We start from the raw sequence: 19,343 nt of genomic DNA, 5'->3' as shown, positions 1-19,343 counted from the left end.
TTTCATGGTCCGATATTCAAGCTCTTTTATTGACCTCTAGGTCTTGTCCAAAATAGGTTTTTCAACTCTAATCGTTACATTTACATTCAAAGAGGAAAATATAAAGAATGAACAAAAAGAGTGCTCCTCCTATCTGGGGTGCTGGAGAGATGGCTCAGGAGTTTAGAGCAGATACTGCTCTTGGAGAAGACCCAAGTTCAGTTTCCAGCATCCATATCAGGCAGCAAATACTCCTGGAACCCCAACTCCAGAGGGATCTGGTGACTCTGGCTGCCAAGGATACGTACATGCATGCATGCAGATGCATTCAGGGACGGACACACACACACACACACACACACACACACACACACACACTTTAAATAGTAAAACAATTAAAAAAAGAACTTTATTTTTTGTTTATGTGCATGATTGTTTCTGCTAGCCTGTTATATGTGAGCCATGTACATGCAGTGCCTGTGGAAGCCAGAAGGGGGAGCTAGATCCTCTGGAACTGGAGTTCAAGATGTGCGTCACTATGTGGCTTCGGGGAACTGAACCAGGGACCTCTGCAAAAACAGCAAGTGCTCTTAACTATGGAAACACCTCTCCAGCCACCAAATATTTTTTTAAAGGGTAAGGTCTGAGATTCTGTCAACTATCTCATGACTGAAACTCAGGCACACTGCTTCACCTGGCTGCAAGAGAGACCAGGAAACACTGGATTTAACTGCTGAGCTTCTGTGTGAACTTTAGGAAGAAGGAAGACTGGATGATCACACAACTCCACCCAGGATGGAGACTCAGGGCTTGGAGAGCTGGTTGTGTAGAAGGAGGGAGGACCCAGGTAAGAGAACAAGAGGAGGATCTGAGTAAGGGTGAGAGGCTGTAGGGCCCTCCTCCTGCTTTTTAGAGAGACCTGGGTAAGCAATCCACAGTCCATGGACCTTAAAACTCTCACCTCTCCCAGCCACAGTTGAGGCTACTGTGAAAGAATTGGAGGCTGGAGAATCAGAACTGGCCAGCTGGGCCGTACAGAAAACTTCAGTGAGTATGTAGTGCCTAGGAAGATGGTCACGCAAAAGAACAATGGATGAATAAGAGGGGTAGACGGGAGGATGGTGACCGAACCGAAGGATATATTCGTGGTGTGGGAGAGGATCACGAATGAATGGGTGGATTGCTGGCTGGTGGATGGAGAATGGATGGCAATGTTGTTGGAGTTTGTATTGATTGGTTTACAAATGTCACTGTGATGGTAATTTGCTCTCCAGTGGTGAGATGGGAGACAGTCCAGACCTTTAGCATGCGGGACCTTTTGGGAAGCCCTTAGGTCACTATGGGCCATGGCCCTGGAAGTGATCAAAGTAATTGTGGAAAGCCCTAAGTTAATTCTCAAGAAAGACACATTACAGAAGAGTGAGCCAGCCACCCTCCACTGCAAGCCTCTCTTTGAAAAAGTGATCTTTTTAAGGTTCTCAGCCATTTATCATGGGCCCTTCACTCTCTTTAGACTTTTGGGATCCAATATTGTAAGCTAAACAAAACTCTTTTCTCCAGAAGTATTCCGCCTCAGGTATTTTGCTGCATTTGATAAAGACTGACAAAAGGAGATAGAATCCAAGTGGGTGTGAGTAGTGTAGCAGCCCTAAGAGTGGCCAAGCACCATGCTCACAAAGTAGAGTCTTCTCAGCACGCCTGTACTGTTTGCTTTCCAGTTCTCCTTCTTCTTTAGGACCTGACTCAAACCTTGCATGCTCAGGTTCAGGAAACCTGTGTCTCCATGTAGGGGCCCCAGAGCTTCCTCTTATTCTGTATCAGCCACTGTTCCTTTCTGATGCGCCTGCTGATCTGCTGCGGCATCCACTTCAGTCCTCAGGCTGTCGGATGCAGAAGGATGTGACTGTGTGATTCCACTGCTGACTTGTGAACCCGACTGTAAGGACATGTTCAGCAAACGTGGACATGAGGAACATAAACGTTAGCAATAATGGGAGATGGAGTGACTATCTCAGGTGAAAGAGTGCAACATGGCTCAAATGTATAGGTCCAGAAGGACAGAGAGGAAAATTAAAACCATATGTGGCTAACATAACCATGAACCTGTGGGGTCGAGACTTGTTGCAACAATGGAATGCTCAGATTAACATCCCTCCAATCTCAGAAACAAATCATAAACTAATACATGTTTCTGAGAGAAATCTTAGAAGATATTGTTCTAATGAGTGGTCACCAGCCATGCATATTATACAAGAACAGGGCACAACAACTGATGATCTTCCAAAGACACCAACAGCTCTACCTTTAAAATGGTTAACAGACAAGCTTGTATGGGTCCAGCAATGGCCTTTAACAACAGAGAAACTCCAGGCTTTAGAAGAGCTGGTAGAAGAACAGTTAAATGCTCAGCATATTGAAGAATCAACCAGCCCTTGGAATTCTCCTGTATTTGTTATTAAAAAGAAATCTGGTAAATGGAGAATGGTAACAGACGTTAGAGCAATTAACAAAGTAATTCAGCCTATGGGCTCTCTACAATCTGGAATTCCTTTGCCTACTCTGTTACCAAAAGGATGGCCTCTCATAGTTATTTATTTAAAAGACTGTTTCTTTTCAATACCCTTACAAGAAAAAGACAGAGAAAGGTTTGCTTTTACAGTGCCTACTTATAATAATTCTCAACCGGTTAAAAGATTTCAATGGAGGGTCCTCCCACAGGGAATGTTGAATAGCCCAACTCTGTGCCAATATTTTGTACAACAGCCATTGAAAGTGATACATAAACAATTTCCTAAATCTATAATTTATCATTATATGGATGATATTTTACTAGCTGACTCAAATGCAGATACTTTAGAAAGAATGTTTGAAGAAGTAAAGAAAATTTTGCCTTGCTGGGGATTACAAATTGCTCCTGAAAAGATACAAAGAGGAGATTCTATTAATTATTTAGGATATAAAATACAGCTACAAAAAATTAGACCCCAAAAGGTGCAAATTAGGAGAGATAGACTACAGACTCGTAATGACTTTCAAAGATTATTTGGAGATATTTCTCATCTATGAACTATTGTTGGGGTAAAAAATGATGAACTGACTAATTTGTTCAAAACCTTAGAAGGTGACAAGGACTTAAATAGTCCAAGAGAATTATCACCTGAAGCTGAGAAAGAATTGGCCTTGGTAGAAAAGAAAGTACATGAAGTGCACGTGGATCATATTGATCCAAAGCTGGATTGCATTTTGGTTATTTTACCTTCTAGGCATTCTCCTACTGGAATATTAATGCAGAGGGAAGGTATTATATTGGAATGGATATTTTTACCAAATAAACCAAATAAAAAATTAAAAACTTATGGGGAAAAAAATCTCTGACTTGATTTGGAAAGGAAAATTGAGGCCTCATCAATTAGCAGGCATAGACCCAGCAGAAATTGTCATACCTTTAACTAAGGAGGACATTGAAAAATTATGGACAGAAGTGAACCTTGGCAAAGAGCTTGCAGTAATTTTTTTGGGAGAAATTAACAGCAAATATCCCAAAAGCGATAGAATTGATCTTATAAAGAGAGCTGATTGGATCTTGCCTCGAATTGTATGGCAAAAACCCATATCTGGAGTTCGTACATTTTATACAGATGCCAACAAACAAGGAGAGGTAGGTTACAAATTAGAAAATTTAAGTAAAGTGGTTCAAAGTCCTTATAATTCAGTTCAAAAATCAGAATTGTATGGTATTCTGTTGGTATTAATGGATTTTTCAGAACCTCTCAACATAGTAACTGACTCTCAGTATGCTGAAAGAGTGGTATTACATATTGAGACTGCAGAATTTATCCCTGATGCTTCAGAATTAACTTCACTATTTATCCAATTACAAGATACAATCAGGAAAAGGAGTCATCCTTTATATATAACTCACATTCGATCCCATACTGGTCTGCTAGGCCCTCTAGCACAAGGCAATGATGAGATTGATAAATTATTGATAGGAAATATGCTGGAGGCCTCAGAATTTCATAAAAAAACATCATGTCAATAGTAAAGGTTTAAAAAAGGATTTTTCCATAACCTGGCAACAAGCCAAAGAAATAGTAAAGAAATGTCCTACTTGTTCCTTCTACAATCAAACACCATTACCAGCAGGATGTAACCCAAAGGGTACTCAGAGGAATGAAATCTGGCAGATGGATGTGTTTCACTTTGCAGAATTTGGAAAATTGAAATATGTACACCACACCATCAATACTTATTCAGGATTTCAATGGGCAACTGCTTTGAGTTCTGAAAAAGCTGATTCTGTAATCACTCATTTGCTAGAAGTTATGGCCATCATGGGTATACCTGCACAAATCAAAACTGACAATGCTCCATCATATGTCTCTGTTAAAATGAAACAGTTTTTTGCTTATTACAATATAAAGCATATTACAGGTATACCACATAACCCTACAGGTCAAGCAGTTATAGAAAGATCAAACAGAACTCTAAAGGATATACTAAATAAACAGAAAGGGATAACAAAACTCCCAGAAATAGACTGCATAATGCTCTTCTAACTTTGAATTTTCTCAATGCCAACGAGAAAGGAACAACAGCTGCAGAGAGACATTGGATAATAGAAAAAACTACAGAATTAAATTAGCCTATATAGTTTAAGGATGTGCTGACCTCAGAATGGAAACCAGGGTATGTATTACATTGGGGACGAGGTTTTGCTTTTGTTTCTACAGGAGAAGATAAGCTGTGGGTACCATCAAAATTGATAAAGGTTTGATTTGAACAAGAGAAACCTCTTAATTAGAGGAGGTGATAGTTCATCAACCAGCATGAACATCCATTTTAAACTAACTTCTACCAATAATACATGCCTTTTCATTTAATCAGATAATAACTTTCCAAAAAGGAACATCCCCAAAATTAGTCTTGGGGAAAGGTTTTTGTTTTTGTCTTTTAGGAGAATGGAGGTTAAGGAATCTGAAGAACACTGGACAAATGAGACAACTGAAGAAAAAGGACAAATCATCTATCCCAGGAAACAGAGTGAAACGGCGTATGGGTATATATTATCTAAAAAAATTTATGTCTTCCTAAATGTTTGCTTCTGCTTTTCTCTAAAGATTTAACATTATTGGTCTTCTAATAGTCCCAGTTCAATTAAAATTTAAAGCTGACTTTGGAGTTGGAGAATGGCTTTCTCCTTCTTTAAACTCAAGCATGTTGTTAAAAGGAAAATGCAAACTCCCTGTATCATGCCAGAATAAAAGAGCCATCTTCTGCTATGGGACAGGACAAAAGCCAAATTAATTAAGGGACTATTTAATTACTAATCTCAACTCTTTGATTCTATTCTGATTCTTTAAACTTTTCTTAAAGTATGAATTTTTTATCAAAATTTACAAGATTAATATATATATATATATATATATATATATATATATATATATATACAATTTAAACTTTGTTAAGATATGAATGGTCATATAGAGTACTAACTAATTCTAGAAAACAGGCTTCAATTAGCTGCATATATATGTCTTTGTGTTCGAGTCTCTCAGTTTTCTGCAGGAAATCACAGCCAGGCCTAACATCAACTGACGTCTCCAGAAAGAAGATGGGGCCCCACAACAACAACAATTCCACGTGGACAATAATAATAATATCACTAAGCTGACAAACATCATCTACAGATCAACTTTGAACTACCAGGTGCTCAGAGCAGTTTTGAGATGACTAGCTGAGATGATCTAGTCTCAAAGACTACTTGAATAAGGACTTGAGATAAACCCTCAACTTTGGCATTATACACAGACTGGATAATGAAAGATATAGTTACCTTTCCTAGAATTTGACAATTAACCTAAAATTTTTCTTTCAGGATAAAGATAACTTCGCCCATACCCAGCAGGAAGCAATTTTAAGAATACGACGCCCACATTCCCAAAGAGGTGGTGTGGGGTGGGTGGTTTTTTGGTCTTTTTAATGGGTTTTGGGTCTAGGATAATTTTCATTGTTTGGGGGGGGGTGGTTACAAGTTGTTGTCAGAGGTTAAGGAAAAGGCTAAGCAAAGGAGATTAGATTTAAGGTTCTTGTTTAAAAAAAAAAGAAAAGGAAAGAAAAGAAAAAGACAATTACTAGTTTTAAATACTTTACATTGGATTGGATTGTTTTATATTGTATACAAATTATATATATTGAAATTGATATTGTTAGAAAATGCTGTATGTATATTTCTAATTGTATTTATACCATTCATTTAACAATGTAATGCAATTTTCTGATCCTTGAATGTTATTATTACCAACTATTAGGATATAAAGAAATGAAAGTTAGTAGTTAGACATTACAATAGAACTTGTAGTCATATTAGATATGTTTTAAAAATTGAGCAGATATATTTTAGACAGGTCATCTTCAAACCCTTCAGAGATCTACAGAATATGGCATTTAAAATGTTTTAATAACTTAGAAAATTTTTCTTTTTTGAGACATGTTGGCTCCTGGCAGTACGAATCTACTTCAGAGAAAATATGGGCATTGAAGAAACTGCATATGGAGTTCAATTTCATTGTGGCAAAAGTTAGCCACTGGACAACAAAGTATCCTCAAATCAACAGGACAAAATGGACAGACAGAACATGAAACAAAGGACTACTGATTCTTGCCAAAACAAGTGTGGTTATGGCTTTATCAAAAGGCATCTTCTGAGACCAGGACAATATGGCCCCATCCTTGAAGTGGCCTTCGCAATCTGGAAAAGATACAGTGCCCTTTTCCTCAAAGGCAGCTTAACAAGCAGAGGGCCGATGGCTTCTGTTGTGCAATGGAACAGCAGCTGAAAGCTCACGCCTCTCGATAGTAGACTGGCATTTAATAGAGGGATGTGGAGAAGAAGGGGATGCTGAGATGAAGGCATATATACACAGCCAAGAAGAATGAACGGCTGAATTCAAAAACCGTCAACAATTTCCAGAATTTAAAATCCTGAATCATGACATGACACTAGTGGAATTCAGGTGTTTCTGGTACATGGACTACTCTCACCCAATGCGAGGTTGAACTGTTGACCTTGTGTACATCCTACTTCACAAATGAGTCTGTCAGATACGCTAAGCCTATAGGCTGAAGATGATGCCCCAACACTGTGAAGAAGCCTCAGGTGACTATCAGCAGCTGGCTGTTTCTGTCAACTCACAAATTTTTTGGAAGTTGCTTGCATGCACTTCCTGTTTTTATTTTTGTTAGCTAATATTTTTCCTTATTGGGACTCTGAGGGAGTTGAAGATTAGTTAGTTATAGTTGAAGGTTAGTTGAAGATTAACTAGGATAGAAAGTGAATTAGATACATTTTGGACTTACCAAAATAGGATAGATAATGGAATTATTTTCTCTGATTTGTCAAATACAAATGGACTAGACATTGTTTAGGTATTTATTACTTGTATATATTGTATATAGTTATTGTACATTTGTATATAGTTTTTCTTATGTTAGTTATAACCTTTTGCTTTTTTTTTCTTTTTATTAAAATAGAAAAGGAGAAATTTGGTGGTATTCTAATTGTACTGAAATGTGATTTTGATTGTATGTTAATAAATAAAGTTGCCCGGGGGCAAGAGTGTGGCGGTGGTGGCACACGCCTTTAATCCCAGCACTTGTTAGAAGAGCGAGGTAGATCTCTGTGTGTTCAGGGATACAGCCAGCATTGGAGACGTATGCCTTTAAGACCTGGAGGGTGGTGGTACTTACAGGTAGTGATGAGGCAGTCACGTGTTTGGGTTTACAACCAATGAGAAGGCAGAGCAAAAAAGACTATGAAAAGACATACACACAGGAAGTAGCTCTCTTTCGGGAAGCTAGGAGCACGAAGGAGGAAGGGTCAGATTTTACCTCTGAGCTCTGACCTCTCGGCTTTCTCTTTTACATTGGTTCTGTGTTTCTTATTTAATAAGACAGTTGGATACATCTACAACTGACCTTAAAAAAAAGGGTTTTCTTCCTGTGGTGGTTTGAATGAATGAGAGATGTCCCCCATTGTCCCAGGTATTTGGACACTTGATGCTCAGTTGCTGATGCTGTTTGGAGAGGTTTAGAAGGTGAGGCCTTGCTGGAGAACATGGACACGGGGGTGGGGTGGGGGTGGGTGGGAGGTGGGGTGGGGTGGGGTGGGGCGTGGGTTTGACAGCCTAAGGCCTAGACCCACTCACTCTCAGTTTGCACCAGCTTCGTTCTTGTGGTTGTTCGTGCTCACAACTTTCAGCCTCCAGCTCCAGCTTCCATGCCTGGTCCCTGCCATTACGGACTCTAACTCTCTGGAATTGTATGTCAAAACAAACTTTCATCTATAAGTTGAGTTGATTTTGGTGTTCTATTACAGCAGAAGAACATCAATTAATACTGTATGTAGTCTTGCATTACATCTGGTTTGAGTTCCAGAGTGTTAGTGCCTGGGCTTTGAATTGCCTTTGTGATGTTACCTTTTGGTTGAAGTGTTTGAATCTTGTCTGAATTCTTCCTGAAGGGTTCAAAGCTTTTGCAAAACTTGGTTATGAGAGTACTTGGAGCATGAAGAGGTGGCCTGACTGAGAATTGCTTTAGCATTTGGTTCATTCAGGAGACTCCTAATTAGAGGTTTTGATATTCGGAAATTGACTTGCTAAGGTGTAGATTGTATAACAACAAAAAAGGCCTTTTTGCAAAGCAGTGGAAGTATTTCACTGAAAACTGGTGAAATGGTTTTCTTGCTCCTGCAAGACAAAATTTATTCTGGAAGTGACCCTAATTTTTCCCACACATCCATAAACAACAGAAGACTGACAAAATACATTACTTTTTATTTTGCATTTAAAAAAAATAGTGTGTGTGTGTGTGTGTGTGTGTGTGTGTGTGTGTGTGTGTGTGTGTGTTCATGTGCCTATGAGTGAAGAAAATGGCCTCTGATCTCCTGGTTCTGGCAACTGAAATTGGGTCATCTATAAGAGCATGACATGCTCTTAATCACTGACCCATCTCCCCAGCCCCTGTTGTTCGGCCTTTGAGACTAGCAGACCTGCCAATCATGATCTGCCTGTCTCAGTCTTCTGAATGCTGGGATTATAGGTATGTGCTATCATGTCCGGTTCCATTATTATTGGTTTATTTACTCTTTCTTTGTTTCTTTGGAAACAGGGTTTCTTTGTGAAACAGTCCTGGTTGTACTGCAACTCACTCTGTAGATCATGCTGGCCTCGAACTCAAATGCTGGGATTAAAGGAATGCACCACCACCTCCCAGATTTATTTATAATAAAAATTCACTTAAAAATAAATAAAAATTTCACTCTTATAGTTTCTCTCCCTTCCCTTTATCTATACCACTTTCTATGTCAACATTTTTACTTAAAATTTTACTGAGTTTACATTATTTTGACTACATAAATAATGCTCTGGTCAAGTAAAGTGATATATGCTAATTAAATTTCCTCTCTGTGGTGGTTCAAATGACTATGGCTCCCATAGGCTCCTGTACTCTAGGGTTTGGTCCCTATTTGCTGTTCTGGGAAGGATTAGGAGGTGTGGCCTTGTTGGAGGAGTGTCACTGGGGGTGGGCTTTGAGGTTTCAAAAGCCCAAGCCAGGCCCAGTCTCTCTCTCTCTCTCTCTCTCTCTCTCTCTCTCTCTCTCTCTCTCTCTCTGCCCTCCACCCCCACCCCTTCCTTGTGGATTAGATGTGAGTGAGCTCTCAGCCACTCCTCTAGGTCCATGCCTGCCTGCTGCCATGCTTCCCACCATGATGGTCATAGACTTACTTGCCTTCTGAAATTGTAAGCAATCCCCCAAGTAAATGCTTTCTTTGATAAGTTTGATAAACAGAGCATGTGTGCTTAGAGCATAGGTAATTAGTAAATAGAGCATCGCTCATGTAGCCTGATGTCGGAAAGGAGGGTCTCCTCCCTGCCAGGATGGTCAACATGCCATCCCTGCTCTGATGGACTGTATCCCTTCAGATCAGGAGCTGAAATAAACCCTTCCTTCCTGATTGCTCTTGTTAGGTATTTTGTCACATGTGGGAGCCCATTTTCATGTTCCCTGTGGCTTTATCCAGCAGGTCCACATAGAGGATGATTAGGATCATGGGCTTGAGTGCAGGTGTCTGAGATGGTCTGCACTTGGCTGTGCAGGGGTTGGGGCTGAGGTGGTGGGGTCTTTTGCTTCCCTCCTTGGTGTCTCTATAAATACCCTGGGGCAGAGACAGGCAGGGCCCGTTGGAAAAGGTTCCAGGCCCTCTCGAGGCTATCCCTTATTTTTTTGTCTGTTTATCTTTGCAATATAAATCCTTCTATCTAATATTTCCTGCTGCTCGCACTCAAGAAAACTCTAGGGAGCTGTGGGGTTGGTGGGTAAACGCCCCACAGTCACAGAGACAGGAAATCTCACTAATACGTTACCATTAAGTTTGCAGGGCTACATCAAGAAGCTGGGTGAGTCATCTCTGGTGCTATTTGCAGGAAGTGAGGCATTCCAGTCAGAGGACTGGATAGATAGACCTGGTAAAGACTCTCAGGATCACTGTTCACAACATGCTTAAGGCACTTGCAGGGTTCCTGTGGTGAGGAAGAAGCAGATGGACAGATTTAGAACAGGACATGTAGCACATAAAACCCCAGAAACAAGACAGGGATCAGTAAGTTTGAGACAGGAGCATATTGTTGTGGGATAATGCTTTTGTACATTGGTTTAATAAAATGCAGATTGGCCAGTAGCCAGGCAGGAAGTATAGGCAGGATAAGCAGATAAGGAGAATTCTGGAAAGAGGAAGGCTGAGTCAGGAGACATCAGTCCGCTGTCCGGGGAGCAGCATGTAATGCCACACAGGTAAAGCCACGGAAAATGTGGCAACATATAGATTAACAAAAATGGGCTGAGTTTAAGTGTAAGAGCTAGTCAGTAGGAAGCCTGAGCTAATGGCTGAGCACTCTATGTGTTTACTTGGGTCTGAGCAGCTGTGGACTGGGCGGGTCACAGGAAATCTTCCAACTACAGCAGATGATGATTTTTAAATTTTTAAAAAATGTGTATTGGTGTCTTCCCTTCATATATGCCTGTGTGAGTGTGTCTGATCCCCTCGAACTGGAGTTACAGATAGTTGTGAGTTGCCATGTGAGTGCTAGGATTTGAACCCTGGTCCTTTGGAAGAGCAGCCAGTGCTCTTAACTGCTGAGCCATCTGTCCAGCCCCCCTAGATGACTCTACTGGAAGGTTTTATAAGGTTTCATAGAGCTGGTAAAGGGTAAAAACTTGGAAAGGATAGGCCTAGCAGTCGACACACCTTACAGAAGCTGTTCGGGTTCTCTAAAGGAACAGAACTCTCAGCACTCCTGATACTAATTCCACACACGAAACCATGTTTAGATAGTCCAAGCACTTCCTGGAACTCAGGAAATTCCCTGTCAATTCAAGACCAATATATGCAATTGCTCAGAGCCTTACTTAAGAACTTGTAAAACTAGAAACTTTCCCACAGTTGTCTAAACAAGTTAAGAAACATGGCTGTTGGCTTCACCCCTGTGGAAGGGCAGTCCCTAATGAGCAAATACAGAGCCAGGTTTTCAAAGCTCTTAAAAGGCAAATAATTAGTTATAAGTTAATGTAGTATGATTATATTGTATTCCTCACAGTTATAGCAACTACTAATACATCACATCAATCCCCATTTTATTATGCACATCAGAGCACACACCAGTGTCGCTGGCCCTATGGCCAATGCTAATCAATTCACAGATTCTTTAATCAATGCATATCAATTATATCCTTGTATCTGAAGCTATTATGTTTCATTCAGATACACAAGCTAACCAGAGAGCTTTAAAATGAAAATTTCCTGTATCTCAAAGAATGGCAAAAGTAATAACCTCACTTTGTGAAACTTGTCAAACTTTCCATAGGCCTTGCCTGCCTTCTGGTGACAATCCTAGAGGTAATACATCAAATGAAATATGGAAACTGGATGTAATACACATCAAATATTTTGAAGCTGCAATGTATGCATCATTCTATTGATACATTTTCAGCATTTCAGTGGACTGCTACACTAAGTAATGGAAAGGCTTTATCAATTATACTACATTTAAAAGAAGCTTTTAATACCATGGACACTCCTCCAAAAATTCAAATTATTAATGTTCAAGTTCATGTGTGACAAAATCTTAAAGAGTTTTTTACAATATTGGAATATTAAACATATTACGAGTATTTCCTATAATCCTCAAGGACAGGCCATCACTGAGAGTTCGAACAGAACATTAAAGGCAATGTTTATTAAACAAAGGGGGAAAGACAATCCTCAGCTCTAGGAACATCATATTAGACTCATTATTTATTTTAATTTTTTTGAATTGTAAAGACAATGATCCCATGCCAGATAAAATTCATTGGCAATCTAGCATTGGAGAATGTATTGAGTGTAATATATTACAACCTATTTGGTATAAAAGGGAAGACTTTGCAATAGAAAAGGAAAATGTTATAAAATGGGGAAAGTGCATGGATATGCTTGCACAGATGCAGGTTATTACTGGATCCCAGAAAGGCTGCTGAAACTGAGAGATGGGCACGTGACCATGGCTTGACTGTGATTCGCCCACTGAACCAAACGGCTCCTCTGACTTGGGTCAGTCATCCCAAACAACTGCAAAACCACTACTTTCCACAATGAATTGTACCTTTCCTACCTGGAGGCAGCGGAGAAAATTAGCCAATGTAGGAGAAGATGGTTCATAAGCTGGGGCAAAATAAAATGCCTAAAACTTTGTTCTTGGCCATGTTTGTGGTGGTATTGTGTTCCCCAAAATATTGTGTACCCTAATAAACATATCTGGGGTCAGAGAACAGAAAAGCCACTAGATACTTAGGATAGGCAGTGGTAGCACACTCCTTTAATCCTAGCATTCCAGAGGCAGAAATCCATCTGTTCAAGGATACAGCCAAACATGGTGACTCATGCCTTTAATCCCAGAAAGCACACCTTTAATCCCATGGAGTGGTGGTAGAAAGCAGAAAGGTATATAAGGTGTGAGGACCAGAAACTAGAAGCATTTGGCTGGTTAAGCTTTCAGACTTTGGAGCAGCACAGTTCAGCTGAGAGCCATTCGGATATGAGGACACAGAGGCTTCCAGTCTGAGGAAACAAGATCAGCTGAGAAGTTGGCCAGGTGAGGTTAGCTGTGGCTTGTTCTGTCTCTCTGATCTTCCAGTGTTCACCCCAATAACTGGCCTCAGGTTTGATTTTATTAATAAGATGGTTTAAGATTCCTGCAACACATGTTAGTGAGCACTACTGTTCAAGGGAGGCAAAGAATTTTTCTTACTGGCTTTACATTTCTAAAAATTCTCACTTAAACTGAGTGGTGCCCTGGGGGGTTCATGCTATTCCAATTTATACTAATGACTCTAGTTGGATTTTTTTTTTAAATACAAGTCTTTTATTGTCCCCAAAGACACCCCAAATCGTACTTAAATGCAGAATCTTGTTTCTGGAGCTGGGTAACTCAGGTCTCACTCATCAGCCTGCTGCACTGTTCCCTTTTCAGACACACAGATAACCATCCAAAAACTTTCTGATATCCTTGTTTTTAGCTGTTGTGGCTTGCTGAATCAGAGCTGCTGAATTTGAAACAAGTTCAATAGCATTTCCTTCAAGGATTAATTCATCCTTTGGGCTTGAGAGACAGAACAAGCAACACCTGTCCTTATCTGAACCCTGCGGATGTATTTTTTACCCAAGAAATTTCAGATTTCAACCAAAGACCCATTCTCCTGAATAACAACGTTGGTGTGGAAGTGAGCATACACAGACCTCATCTTGTAGCAGAAGCCCAGTGTAACACCCTTGATCATGTTCTGAATGTGACTGCAGGTGGTTGGGACAGTGGCCAGTTCCTTTCCCCACCATTTGTCAACCCAGAGCCTCTTCTTCTTCTTCCTGAGAAGACTCAGCTCTACACTGATGTGATTGGAGTCCTGAAATCTTTCTGGAGGGTTCCTGTGGAGCCCTTCACAATGACTGTGTGCCCCTTCAGAGTAATGTTTACATTTTCCGGAATGTCGACAATCTGATTCTGAGAATGGTCTTCATTCTCGCAGTAGATGGGCAAGGAGAGAACGTTCTTCGTCCTCACGTTCTTATGATCCTCTAATTAGATTCTAAGGCCTTGACAATAGAGGTTCTTTGTTTCCCAAATGAAGGAGGTTTAAATTTGAATTCATCTTATGAAATGTGAGTGGAAGAACTTCCTATTTGTATTGTGCATGAAGTTCATTGCTTGGAAGTTACATCTAGGGGATGGTTATCTATTATTTGTAATGGAATAAAAAAACGAAGGGGAGAAAATGTGTTCATTTTGATAGCTGAGGTGTTTAAAGGAAACATTACTAACGATCCTCTCATTCCACCTCATTTCCCCCCTTGCAATACTCCTGTTGTCTGTCTCAGAGTTAAGTGAACGGAATCCTATGTAGAGGACTGGAGGTATGAGTTCTTTTTAACACTTCCTATGGTAGTGTCATAGACTGGATCCCTGTAGCTTTCTGCTTGCATTAAATGGAAAGGCAAAGAATTAAGACAGTTGTGTAATAATTATGCCATCAGCACCTATAGTAATGGGTCTGAGAAGTCAGTATCGTATGGGGGCAGGATGCCCCCTCCTATCCTCATATGGAGAGAGGAGCTACTCAAGAACATATTTGGAAATTAATAACAGAATTAGGTAACATTTGGACCTGGAAAGGGGATATATGAAAAAATGTTTCTAACCATGAGACTTTCTCTTTCTCTTAAAAAAAAAAGTATCACATAATAGTATGGCATGTGTTAATCTTCCTTATTTTCATGATTGGAGAAATCACTTAGGACCAGTCTGAAGGCTCTGTGTCTTGTTCAAGTGTTCCTTATAGACATGTTTAAACACCAGTACTCCTGTAATTGAGCTCCCAGAGCATTTATGTGCTTTGATTTTGGATTGGTGTTTGTGTGACCACATGGATCAAGCTAGGAAGACTCTCCCTCTATGTCTATGCTTTACGATATAGTGGATCAAATGAAGAAAACGACTAATGATTGACATTGTGTTGGGAATTATTGCCATTGCTCCCATTTCTGTTGCTGCTGGAGTAGCCCTACATCAAAGCATTCAAAATGTATATTACATTAAAAAATGGCATTCTTATTCAGAAAAATTATTGAATACTCAAAGACGTATAGATAATATATTACATGCTGAAATCACTGACTTAGAATCAGTCGTGATTAGGTTTAGTGACCAAGCTGTTAGCTTACAAAGATTGTTATTAAGATGTGTGTAAGACAAATTGCTAAGCAGTCTTATTAATCAAAAACCTGGAGCCAGATATTGGGGTGAGTTCTGAAAGATCAAAGAAACAGAACAAACCACAGCCAACCTCACCTCGACAACTCCTCATCTTATCCTGTTTCCACGGGTCCTCAAACTGACAGCTTCTGAGTCCTCACTCAGATGGATCTCAGCGGAACTGCTGCTGAAAGTCTGAAGGCTTCAAAGCCTACAGTTCCCAGTTCTCACACCTTATATGCCTTTCTGCTTCCTCCCATCACTTCCTGGGATTAAAGGTGTGTGCCACCATGCCTGCCTCTGTTTCCAGTGTGGTCTTGAACTCACTGAGATCCAGACGGATCTCAGCCTCCGGAGTGATAGGATTAAAGGCGTGTGTGCCACCACTGTCTGGCTTCTATGGTTAATCTGTGTCAACCTCTATGGCTGGCTCTGTCCTCTGATCCTCAGATAAGTTTTATTTGTTAGCGTACAAATAAAATATCACCACAGATGTGATTGGAATGTGACTAATTTCTATGTTACTCCTTAGGATATGGTTAAAAAACATTTATTAAATCATGGTACTATGAATCAGGAAATATTGAAATTACTGTTTGATATTGCTCACATGTTTGCAGAGCAATTACATGGACTCTCTGGTGATAAGTTATTGGAGGGTATTGCTGGTGCCTTGGGGAAGTTAAATCCACTTGATCAAGTTAAGATTGCAAGCTCTCCCTATGCTTTAGTGTTTATATTGATTATTTGCTTGTTTTTTTTTTTTTTTTTGCTATTTTTAATAGTCTAGAAAGAAAAACCTCAAGATCAAAAAAAAAAAAAATTAAACCTTGAGCAGCCGTATTCAACATTATGTAACAAAATATGATTAAACAAAAAGGGGACATGAAGGAGACTTGCTGAACTGATGTCAGACCAGGACAATACACTTGCCAGACAATCCTTGAAAATAAGAGGGTGTTTGCAGGGTTAGGACAGAACATGCCACCAAGTATTTCCTTGGCCAGGTGTCATGTTTTTCTCATTTATCTTCTGGGAAAAGGTCTAATTACTAACATATAAAAAGTTACTCTTCATTCAGTAAGAAAAACCGCCAACGTTACAGGTTGGTATCTATGCATTCTCTGTTTTGTAACCAGAGCTGCAACAGTATAATATGGCTAAGAATAAAGCTGTCTTTGGCTGTTCCTCATTTTGGTGTTCATGGTCTCTGTGACCCGGTCTTTTGATCTTTCTCACTTAATTTGAGCCCAAACAGGAAACCATGAGCCTTGTTACTGGCCTCTGTTAGAACTTCATTATTCTTCCTTCCCCCTCTTTCTAAAAGAAAATACAAACACCTAGAAAAACTAGGTTCTCATAGATTTTTCTATTTTTTAATGAGCCTTAGAACTCGTTTTTACACAGGGTCCTTCATCTCTGTATTGTATCTATGCTATCATACAGTATCTAATAAACTGGCTAGAGGAAACACACACCTAAAATGTAAAGCAAATTATGTGAGACACCCAAGGCCAAACTAAGGTCCCCAAAAAGGATTTCAGAGTCTCTGTGCTTTCCTCTATGACTAAAGTAGTCTCTGTCTCCTCGTTTTACATCTTCACTTATCAATTTGTAATCACACATTTCTAAGTGAACTTCAAAATTAAGTAATTTGGTTTTGGTTTTATTAACTGCCATTGTTTGTGAACCCAATATGACTCTGAAATTAAATACTTTATTTCAGCCATTTTCTTCTTTGTATGACGTGCATTGTGTTAATTTACTTCAATTAATGCATTTCTTTTACCATGGTTATTTTTATTAGTTTGTCTGAAAGAATACCATTGTTCCTAAAGAAAACAAAACCACAAAAAACCAAAAAACCAAAAAACCAAACCTAGCTCCCGTTGCTCGTGTTTGTAGCTTATTCTTAAGAAAACAGCGGGGAGTGACTAGTGTAGGCAGCAGTAAGTTTGCTGCCTTAATTTGAAATGTCCTTTTTTGTCCTGTCCCAGTTAAGTTGTTTGTGTGAAAAATGTGCAGTTGGGTTCCGGAGGGTGCTGGGGATCAGTTCCCCTGTGGTTTTTCCTGTTTGGAAAGCAGTGTCCCGCTTGCCTCTGGATACAGAGTAGCCATTCCTTGACTCCTGCTGTTAGAGGGATATATAAGCCCATTTTGGTACGAATAAAGAGAGCTGCTTCCCTGACGAACTGAAACTAGAGTGCTGTTTCACCTCGGCATCCGTGGCCAGATTTCATGCTCCAGCTGCGCGGGCCTCAGCACACTAGAATAACCTAATCATATAAAATGTACCACCCAAAAGAACTGAGCAAAATAAACTTTTTGTAGAAGTGGTTTCATGTGGATTACAGGTAAATGTTTTTTTAAATGTTTCAATTTTGTTATTGCATGTTGAAACTGAAAAGTCTATTTTGATTATTCAAGGTGGGGATAGGGAACAGCAGGCAAAAGCCTTCTGATTTTTCCTTCAAAGTCTCTTCCATGTGTCAGAAACAGACAAGAGAAATGAACAGGGAAGAACCATATGAATGGCGGGGAAGCAAACGCCCCACCGAGAGGCTCCACATGGGATAAAGACAGATACAAGTAAAATTTGGCGCGTGATTTTTAAATTGCCCGCGCAGCGCCTGGATTGGCCAGTGAAGCCACTATGTAGCAAAGATTCTTTGGGATGTGCAGAATTTCTTTTGCTTAGTTTCACTTTTGGTAAAACAAACTCACGGGGGAAACCAACCAAACATGCATAAATTCCACTGCACTCACTCAAGCAAACATTAAAATTGAGCACAGGTTCTTTCAAAGACCAGGAAGACTTTGCAGTGTGCAAGGCGTTAACGCTTCATTACTAAGTATTCAATAGCTTTACTAAATCTTTCTCCGAATGACAACCTTCGGATGGCTATAACAAATTTCTAAGAAATGTAACATCTCACAATAAAGTGCCACATCCTACCAGTAGAGTGAGTGGCTCTGAGAAGTCTTCAGGTTAAGACTCTTGCTGCTGGATTTTTGAGGACGGACATTGAAATCACATAGCCTAGCAGATGGCCTCTCTGGGGAACACTTTTTTTTCTACAGAGCTTCCAGGTTATTTTCGTTTGCATACGCGTCAGGATTCACAACCTTACCCACACAGCATTGCAGATCTGTGGTCACCAAGTACGCTCCCCAGTTAGAAGAAATTAAAAGTTGACTTTGAGAAGCCAGTGAAATGCCTATGTTTAAGGTCAGAATTGGGTGCATTTCCAGAAAAAGCTTCAAGGGGGCGCGCGGGGGGGGGGGGGGAGAGTGTGTTAAAAAAAAAAAAAAAAATCAAGGACTGACAGTTCATACTTTATCTCTTGGGATGTTACCTTATGCTACCTCTCCCATGCCAGAGGATCACACTACGAAGGATTGATGCATGTAACAGCTATTTCATACGAAACTGTGGGTGGCTCTGAAAAGAGCCTTTGGGTTAAGAGTGAGATCCGCGCGCTCACTTGGAGCTGGTGTACTTGGTGACGGCCTTGGTGCCCTCGGACACGGCGTGCTTGGCCAGCTCCCCGGGCAGCAGCAGGCGCACGGCCGTCTGGATCTCCCGGGACGTGATGGTCGAGCGCTTGTTGTAGTGCGCCAGGCGCGACGCCTCGCCCGCGATGCGCTCGAAGATGTCGTTGACGAACGAGTTCATGATGCCCATGGCCTTGGACGAGATGCCCGTGTCGGGGTGCACCTGCTTCAGCACCTTGTACACGTACACCGAGTAGCTCTCCTTGCGGCTGCGCTTGCGCTTCTTGCCGTCCTTCTTCTGCGCCTTGGTCACGGCCTTCTTGGAGCCCTTCTTCGGGGCGGGAGCGGACTTGGCGGGATCAGGCATGGCAAAAAACAAAAGAAACCACAACAGGCAGAAAAGCAACTAAGAGTCAGGACGTAGTGTGCACTGGCTGCTTTTTAAAGAGACTTGTGGCTATGCTGATCGCTACTAGCAATCGTCACTCACTAACTGCCCAATCAACGCAAGGATTTTTCAAAACCACG

The 19,343-nt window shown here is 40.4% G+C and overlaps 1 protein-coding gene and 1 pseudogene across 1 annotated transcript; both read right to left on the bottom strand.

The window, feature by feature from the left end:
- Nucleotides 1-13,509: 13,509 nt before the first annotated feature.
- Nucleotides 13,510-15,432, bottom strand: LOC102921277 (large ribosomal subunit protein uL6 pseudogene; annotated as a pseudogene).
- Nucleotides 15,433-18,750: 3,318 nt separating this feature from the next.
- On the bottom strand, nucleotides 18,751-19,215 carry LOC102904272 (histone H2B type 1-H). Its single transcript, XM_006988861.4, has one exon. The coding sequence runs from the start codon at nucleotides 19,180-19,182 to the stop codon at nucleotides 18,802-18,804; it is 381 nt and encodes a 126-aa protein (XP_006988923.1). The 5' UTR covers nucleotides 19,183-19,215; the 3' UTR covers nucleotides 18,751-18,801.
- Nucleotides 19,216-19,343: the final 128 nt, after the last annotated feature.

Source organism: Peromyscus maniculatus, chromosome 5 (genome assembly GCF_049852395.1).
Source record: "Peromyscus maniculatus bairdii isolate BWxNUB_F1_BW_parent chromosome 5, HU_Pman_BW_mat_3.1, whole genome shotgun sequence".
Taxonomy (NCBI): Eukaryota; Metazoa; Chordata; class Mammalia; order Rodentia; family Cricetidae; genus Peromyscus; species Peromyscus maniculatus.
The sequence above is the reverse complement of the archived record's forward strand: the minus strand, read 5'-3'. Positions and strand labels throughout refer to the sequence as shown.